Raw genomic sequence first — 8837 nt, 5'->3', positions numbered from 1 at the left:
AACTGGAAAATCCCTGCCAGAAGTTATTCAGGCAGTTCTCCAAAGCCAGTGGCTTTCTAAAGTTTTATTTGATATCATAACAAGCTCAACATGATCTTTAAGTGTGCAATTTTATGGCTATTTTAAATCATTAAATTAAAATAGATGAGGAATGAAATAAAGCATCTAGCTTAATTTTGAAATTATCTGTAATCCGATATAATTAAGTCTTTGTAAAATAGACTCAAATAATAAGTATATTTAGCTGGACAGAACTGCAACAGCTAAAACAGTAAACTAAAAGATTACCTCAGCTCTTGAGATATGAAAGATAATTTAATACCCACAACAACCAATAAAGAACAATATTGGCATAAGGAAAACTCTGTATTTCATCCATCAGTGCTTCACCTTATTTTGCATCTCAGGCTTGCTTTGTGCCACGAAGCCAGAGGCTAAATGCATTTAATATGCATATTATTGCCATGTTGACATGGAACTCAGCAGCCCTGAAATGTCTCATTTGCTTCTTTGTGGCAAACATAACCACAGTTAGAAATGAAGGAGAAAACATCAAAGGATGCAAGTCTGATCAGCAAATGCTATATAGGAAAATATTTAAACAAATTATCAGGCTTATGAAAACTGGGATGGATGATTAGCAGCTTGATTTTTATTTCAGAGGATGATAATATTGCCAGAGTGCGGGAGAAACAATGAAGATCTCTGAGGAGAGGATGAGGTGGCTGGCAAATAAATAAAAGAAACAAAATCCCTTGGGTCCATTCAGGATGGCATTAAGAGGCTACCTTAAAAAAGAGTGTGTTCCAGGGCTCAGACATACCACAGGTCAACTCATCCTGCTGCAGCACCATTAAGATGGGCATCTCCAGAGGACAGTGCAATGGCACCAGTGCAAAACCCAACACTAATTGCAGAGCTCCTCATGAATACATTCTCTTTTGGCCATCATGTTTCTGGAGGTTTTTGCTTTTGCTAATAAATACTTGTTCCTCAGCATGCTGCTTCTTTTTTATTTTGATTTTATTTATTTATCTAATCTTTGCTCTGAAAAAACCCACGATGTATCAAATCACAACATGGTTTTGATTCTGTCTTTGGAAGAACTGTGACTTTCTGCACACAGAAAGTAAATTTAGCTGGAATTTACAAGTTAGTAAATATAGCTGCTATTCAAGGGTATCAGCAAGGGGATCCTCTAGAAATTCAAGATGCCATATTCCCTTGCATACAACCCAACACAGTGCCAAGTGTCAGTAAACAAACACAGTGCACCCTTTTCCAGGGATAAATCAGAGCGATAGAGAAAGGCACTCTTTGTAACCTATGCAAAGTCAAAAAGTTGTTTAAGCACCAAACCCTTGCTCTGACTCTCCCACTTCTCCAGCTGTGGAATGAGGCAGAAGGAATTTACCCCACCTCACAGGGCTCTTGTGAGGGTAAAGAAAACTCAGTGTGTGGATGCCATGCTGGTAGGGCTACCTAAGAAAAAGAGGGAGGGGAAAACTTCACTCATTATAGGCCTTGTGGCCAAATGGCTGGAAAACACTGGAGATGGTGTCACTAGAAGCACAAGCTACACTAACCCTGGCTGGGGAGGCTCCAGCCAGCACCTGGAGCTGAGGACCAGGCACAGCTGCTGTCCAGTCAGGGAGCAAACACTGCAATGCCACAGAGAAACGAATGCAGCTGTTTGCCATGATGGACCTACACGGCCCAGGGCTTGATTCCACTTCCTAGTTTCCTTGTGGTTTCAGACCCATTTTTAATTGCTTTTTCTCAACAGGGAAAACAAGTATGTGAGCCACAGGTCTTTCTTCTGTAAGTGCTAAGAGAATGTAAGTATTATCATTGCCATTTATTTCACCCTTTGGTGTTTTGTCTCTCCTGATTGGTTTATGCTGACTGATGTCAGAACTCTGTTCCCAGTTATACACCTCTTGGGAAAAGAGACAATGCAATGTGACATTTAACACAGTGTGCCACAGGCCATCCTCCCTCTTCTGAACATTAAAATCACATACACGGCAAAAAGCACTCGTAACAATAGATGTATCTTTTATTCACAGATAAAAGCTGAAGCAAGCTGTTATAATACATATTTATACAAAGGATTTGAAAAAACCATAAAAAGGAAGATGATTAGAAAATATGATTCGTTATGAAAGGTGGTATTACATACACTATTAAACCTTTTCAAAAGTATTTGTTTGGCAACAATTTATCAATAGTTTCCACACTTAAGTGGCCTCCTTCAAAAAAGCACAAATCTCATGCAGCATGTATAAACTTGATCCTGAGGGTTTGCCTTCCTTAGAAAAACTGTAAAAAGATATACTATTTGTCTTAAAAGTTCAAAATGCAAATGCTATATTTATAGTCAAAACTATATAAAAATATGGACCTAACTTAACATTTACAAAAAGTTTTTGCTCCTTTTTTTTTTTTTGCTTGTTTTATGGTTTTGGTAATAAACATAATTCTCAATTCCTGCAGTCAGAGAGGAAAAAAGAAAATCAAAACAAACCACAGTGCCCTTTGTAGACTTCCTTACATTAAGTTTACGACTCCAAAAAAGACCAGGTCTGTGAAAAGAGAGGTTAGTAACCAAGGAAGTAGGTAAGCAGTTAATATAGATCTATATATGTATATATAAAATGGAAAACAAACATTTATTTTGATCTGAAAAAGTAATAATACAAAACCTGAAGATAAAACAATCATCTCAAAATGCCATAATACTCCTTTTCAATAGATAAACGTTCATAAAAATATCTTGAACCCTAACCAAGAAAACAATTATAATACAATTTTAATTCTGCTACATAAAACAGCTTTTCTATGAAACAAGAAGGCAAGTTCAGGTATGAAAACATAATTTACTTATTGCTTTTGCTACAATGTTGTTTGTTTTTTACATTTAGTCATAAATACACTATACAGTATAAAATATTTCATAGGAATACATTTTGTAGTCTGCTTAGGTTTGCTGGCTTTAATTCTAGCACCAAATACAAAAATGAAAATCAAATGAACTTTAAAGGCACTTCCATTTCATGTTTGTTTGTTCGTTAATTAACATCATGGTTTGTACTAAATTTCTTCACTTCCCTCTGGTAGAAGCAATACTTGATCCTACTTTTATCTTTGTACAGCTCAGGTCACACGTTGAGGCACCAAATGATTTATGAACATTCCCATTCCTCAGCTGTTTCTTTCTCTTACAACATTCATTGTTGCTTTTTAGTCTTCACCCTTCCTCCTTCACTTCCCAGCTACTTTATCCCTTCTTCATGTCAGACGACCCAGCTTCACTTCCTTCAGTCCCTTGAAAAACCTCTCTTCAAACCTCCACTTCCCTCACTCCATCTTGCACATCAGTTATTCCGATATCAAAACACGTCACTATCATGATATGTGACTTGCACAGATTAACACACTGCTCCAGTTCTTCTGTCACTTGTTCCAGTGCCTCCAGGTACTCCTGTGACTCCTTGTCAAGATCAGGATCCACTTCAACTGTCAGACAAAAAAGTACTGAGTAAGAGAAACAGCTCATCGTAAAACATTGTTCTGTCACAAAGGAGCCACTATGGTAGAGTAAAATTTAATTTCTCTTGAACTAAGCCTTTTTTTTCCCTTTGTTCAGCAGATGCAAAACTCTGCCTTGAGGCTCCAGCTACACACAGCGCGCAGTCTGTGAACACATCTCATGCCTCAGTTTCCCAGCTATAACATGGATATGGACAATTTTTTCCTTCTTTGGAAAGAAGAATAATAAAAGATTATATATTTAATATTAACAAGCACCACAGTGTGTCTCTGCACCATTTTGATGTTCTCTTCTGGTTGGTTTGGATGGTTTTTTTGTTCAAATCACGTATTACAGAAACACAGATTGAGTCATAGAGTATTTTAGGACTCAATTCAGCAAAATATCTTAGCAAGTGATTAAGTTTTTCAGTGGGACTGCTGACATGCCGAAAATCTGTTAGAGGCTGATCATAATGCTGTTTTTGCAAAATACTTACAGTCTTCTTTCCACTTATTTGGATCCATCATCAACCTGCACTTTGTCTCTTCCAACTCTTCCTTCAAAAATTCATGCTTTGCCTTTATTTCTCTGATTCGTTGCTGGCGCCTCTCTAGTATCTTCAGCTTGGTATGGAAATACATCAGACCCTTTTAAGACACAGAAAGGCCATTCCTTGAATTTTCCTGCTGTGAGTTGGCCCATAACAGTCTGACACAAATTGCTCCCAGCTCACTACTCATAAGAGTGAGCAGGTGGGTTGCTTTATCTGGTTGTGGGGTTGGTGGGGTTTTTATGGGTTTTTGGGGGTCTTTTTATTTTAAGTTTACATTAAAGAATTCTCATCTAGAGGAACCACAAACTACATCACTTGAGCATTTGTTGCACTTCTCTGTATTAGCAAACATCTCTTAATGCATTCTGCATTCTGAAATTACTACTGCTTGTAGATAATTTTTTTTTCTAGTAGTGAAAATGATAAACACAGCCCAATTATAGTATCAGAGTTACAGTTAATACTAAAACATATTAATTCTTATTTTCTTAAATGCATTCCTACCTTCTCAACATCCTGGAAAGGCTATTACAAAAGAAATGGGAAAAAGGCATCAGTAGAACATAAAATTCTGGTCTCTAAAATAGAATTAGCTGAAGTGTTTTCCAATTACAAGTAAGTTAAACTCAGTATATCCCTGATTTAATAAAATCCTGCCATTTACATAAACGGTTAATGACCCTATCAGTGAGGGAGGCTGTAAGGTTTTACCAGCCAGGCTAGGATTATGAAGTCTTCTCATAATGTATTAGTTGGTAACGTCCATTTACACCATCAGTCATGTTAGACACAATTAATTTTAGACAGTAATCATTTTCATTTTCTGTGTTAAGGGTACCCCAACATATGAATTGCAAAATTAATAATTATAGTACTTTAATTGCAATCAATTTCCTGAACACCCCTCTGGCATTCAAGCAAGGACTTTGTCTGTATATTGTAATTTAAGTTGTCTACAGTTGTAAAATATGTGCTGACCTCAGTTTCCTCTTGTCTGTGTCGCTGTAATCGTTCCACATCATCAATCTCATAAACTTTAATTTCAAATGGCTCTTTCAAAGTGCCTGGCAAAGGTGGTAGATCAACCCACTGGCCAGTGACACTGGGTTTTCTTCCTAAGGAGGCAGCATCTGGCAATGGAGCAGGAATCAGTCTACGACGCTGGAGACCTAAAATACAGAAAACAAACATTCCTCAGGCTCTAAGAGACGAACGCGCTGCAGAACATACTGCAGTGAATTAAAGAAGGATCTAGGTTCTCAGCATACTTAGGAAGAAATGCTTTTCTTGATCTTTCCTTTTAGTAAAATACCCTCAGGCTGCTAATTGAGTTTACTGCCTTGACAAAGTAGGTTTCACTTCGTTCACAGATGGGAGCAACAGCAGCTCCTCTCCCAAAGCAGATGTCTGAACATCAGTTCTTTATTCTCTCCCTGCAAAAAAATTTTCTGGATTCATTTTTCTTTGGTGGACTACAATGGTATTCATTACCTTGCAAAGGCAATGAGATAGTGAATAATCTAAAACTAATACTGATAATGGCTTATTTATCTAGAAATTTGCAGCTCCCCCAGTTAAAGCCAAGCAAGGCTATCTAAGATCCCTGTCACTGCACTACCTCTTTGCAAAGCTCAAACAGTTCCATCCAGAATTACTACTGCTATTTTAGGGTGCTAAATACCAGCAGTTTTCAGTGACTTTGTGGGATTGAGAGGCATTCAAAAGGCATCAACCGATCTGCAACTTGAGCACCTGTAATGTTAAGATGTATCATGCCTCTGCACCAGCACCCAGAAGCTCAGCACATGACAAAACTCACCAATTCTGGGAACCTTCAATAAAATGCTCCCAGATTTACCAAGAAAATCATACTGCACCACAATGCATCTGTTAGGGTTCAAGTTTCATGAAGCAGAGACTGAGTTATATCCTTCCAAAATGGTGATACTTTTGATTGCAAGAGTTGGGACTCTGGTGTCCAGCTTTTTTTTTTTTTTTTTGTGATTATTAAGTCTCTTTCCATTCTCTAAAGGCTGGCCTTTACAGTACATGTGTCAAGGACAAGTATGTCCATAGAGCTGGTCAGGCAACATTAACAAGGCTGCAGTCCAATCCCTAAAAAAAGGAGGTAGGAAGGCCACCAGAAAAAAGCTGAAATGACACACAGTAGCAGTAAGTATAAGCTGGCTTTAGGTGACTGGTGACAATAAATTTAGTACTTAATAGCCTCCTCTTATTAAAAACGAACTCAGAGGCAAGAGTCTTGTTTCTTCTGCTCTTACAAAAGGGAGCACATCAAACAGACAAGGCAGCTCTGCTTGAAGGACAATGCTGCCAAAGTAACTTCTGGGCTGAGACCTCTACAGGAGAGGTAAGCGCATGTTAAGGCTGTCAATTAAGCCCTGTCATGAACTCCAACATGAAATGCACACAAAATCCCAGCAGCCACCCCCAAAGCAACACAACTCCACTGATACCCAAACAGTTACCTGCTTTACATACTGTTAGGAAAAACATCCCTCATTCTTAATTGCATCCTTGCTCATTTCTAAGTAACAAGAACAAAAAGGGAATGTTTTCAAAAGGGGAAGACTTGCTTCTACTTCCACAACACCATTCTCACAACCCCAATCCATCTAGCCTGAAACACCACTATAGTCCTGTCAGATGAAGCTACGTACTGTAACCCTGATCCTGTAACTGCTTTGGTGACAGGAGATTCCTCTGAGAAGGACACCAAACAGAGGTCAAACACATGCAATAAGCAAGCAAACTTCATCTCCTTCCACTGTACAAGCCAGGGTCAACGTCATTTCTCCAAGAATGAAGTTATAGGATAAGGGGACAGGTTTACAGTGACATATACAGGAGTAGGATCTGTCTTTAAATCAAGAGACTCCAACACAGTCTGGTGTAACATAAGCTACTCCAAGAATATCTAATAATGTGCAAACATTACAATTATTTTAGAACAATAATGGGTCTGAACCAAACATTTCTCATAAGAAATATCTGACACACTTCCTAGTAAGCCACATTTCATGAATAAAACACATTATTTTCTCAAAGTCTAAAGCACTCCAAAAAAGTAATACATAATTTACTGATATAGAGCAATTACAACTGGAAAAAGAAATAGTTTGTCATTTTTAAAGACCTTATAAGCACTTCCTGGGGCAAAAACAAATACAAATCCATCAGTGGGTAATGCCTTCTCAATATGTGTGCAACTTATACAGCTGTTAATATTGATTTGTAGGAAAGGTTTAAGAGGCTGATATGCTATGGAAAGAGAAGTGCAGAAAATGTTGCACTAAGTTTCTCAAATGATTTATCACTTGCTGAAGCAACTCAGTTGCCTTGACCAGAAAGCACCATGAGATCAGCTTCACTCATTTGGTTCTACTGTCAGAACTGAGCATCATGGGTATCTACAGGGATTGCAGTAATTGCCACTTTGAACCAGAAGTTCAGACTGCATTGCTGATACTAGCTCCTACTATATTTCCAACAGTCAGCATGCCCAGGTTGTTGGAGGGTGCTGCTGGTCACTAACTACATGGCACCGGTTGCCATGGATTCTTTACAATACCCAGGACCTCAACCTAGGTCAGAGAAATTAACACCAATCACATGAGCCAGATTTTGAAGCTGGCTACAAATACACTTGGCTGCAGCTGCACTTACACGAGCACCACCAGCGACAGCAGTAAGGAAAGGCACCAGAGGGAAGAAAAGGGGATCTGGCTCCCATACGCCCACCTTTGCTTGACATGGTCAGACACAGTGAGCAAGAGTTGCCTCTTCCAAGCAGCTCTCCCAGTCAGTTTCCTACTGCTTATAGTATCCACACATACACCCTGAAATTTCTTAATATAAATACTATTACAGTGCAATACAATAATTTTGCGATTAGCTGGTAGCATTAACCTAGGAGTCGCTGCACCTTACGCACACGCCCTACTGCTCTGCCCCTAAGCCTTACCTTTGGGTAAACTAATGCACATTTAGCAATCCTCATTAATTCACAAACACTCTTCTCACCTCCAGGCCTATTCCTTTGTTTCTAAACCACAGTCCCAGCTGGTGTCTCTGGCATTCCCTCACAGACACCTAGCAGCAGAGCTCCTCCTCTCCTCACTGCCCTTCTCTCAACCAGTCTTCCAGGATTACTCACTTGTTCCTCACAAAAACTCATCAGCACTCACCCAGCACCTCACTTTTCCCAACCCACCCATAACACCCTCCTATTTGGGCCACCTGCTGAGGCAAGAAGGAATGTCCCCTATTTGCCGGCAGCCTCCCTGCAGGGGAGGAGGCAGCAGGTGGCTGCCAGCACCCCGGGGCACCCCACACCTCTCCTGCCCTCTCCACCACAGCACCTGTGTCACACCTGCAGCTTTGAAGTAAAATAAATGACAAGTAGCTGCTGTCACAGCAATACACATGCACACACAAGCGCATGCAGTCAGTCCACCTCCCTGCTTTGAGTTCTCTCCAAGCCTCCTCTCTGCTCTGTCAGAGATGCCACATATTGCCTCCACCCTCAGGATGCAGTGGAGCACGAGCAGACACCTGGCCACCTGCCCCTTCATGTCTTACCTGTTGACCGTTTCTTGGGAGATTTAAGGCTCCGCATCCGACCCGGCGATGACATCCCGCTCTCGCTCATGGAGTCATGTGCCGAGGAGGCGCTGCCGGTGGCCTCCATGTCCCGGGTCATGGTCTCCAAGCCACTGCGTACTCCCC

The 8837-nt window shown here is 40.0% G+C and overlaps 1 protein-coding gene across 1 annotated transcript in view; it reads right to left on the bottom strand.

Moving 5' to 3' along the window:
• Window positions 1–2041: 2041 nt before the first annotated feature.
• KIF26A (kinesin family member 26A) overlaps window positions 2042–8837 on the bottom strand; it is a 69094-nt gene continuing 62298 nt past the window's right edge. The window contains 5 exon segments of the mRNA XM_017729149.1: window positions 2042–3519; window positions 4032–4182; window positions 5067–5257; window positions 8691–8826; window positions 8828–8837. The exon segment at window positions 8828–8837 is cut by the window's right edge and continues 3242 nt beyond it. Coding sequence (XP_017584638.1) covers window positions 3344–3519; window positions 4032–4182; window positions 5067–5257; window positions 8691–8826; window positions 8828–8837 — 664 coding nt within the window. The 3' untranslated portion in view covers window positions 2042–3343.

This window comes from Corvus brachyrhynchos, unplaced genomic scaffold, assembly GCF_000691975.1.
Source record: "Corvus brachyrhynchos isolate BGI_N302 unplaced genomic scaffold, ASM69197v1 scaffold1, whole genome shotgun sequence".
Classification (NCBI taxonomy): domain Eukaryota; kingdom Metazoa; phylum Chordata; class Aves; order Passeriformes; family Corvidae; genus Corvus; species Corvus brachyrhynchos.
This window is presented reverse-complemented; position numbering and strand designations above follow the sequence as displayed.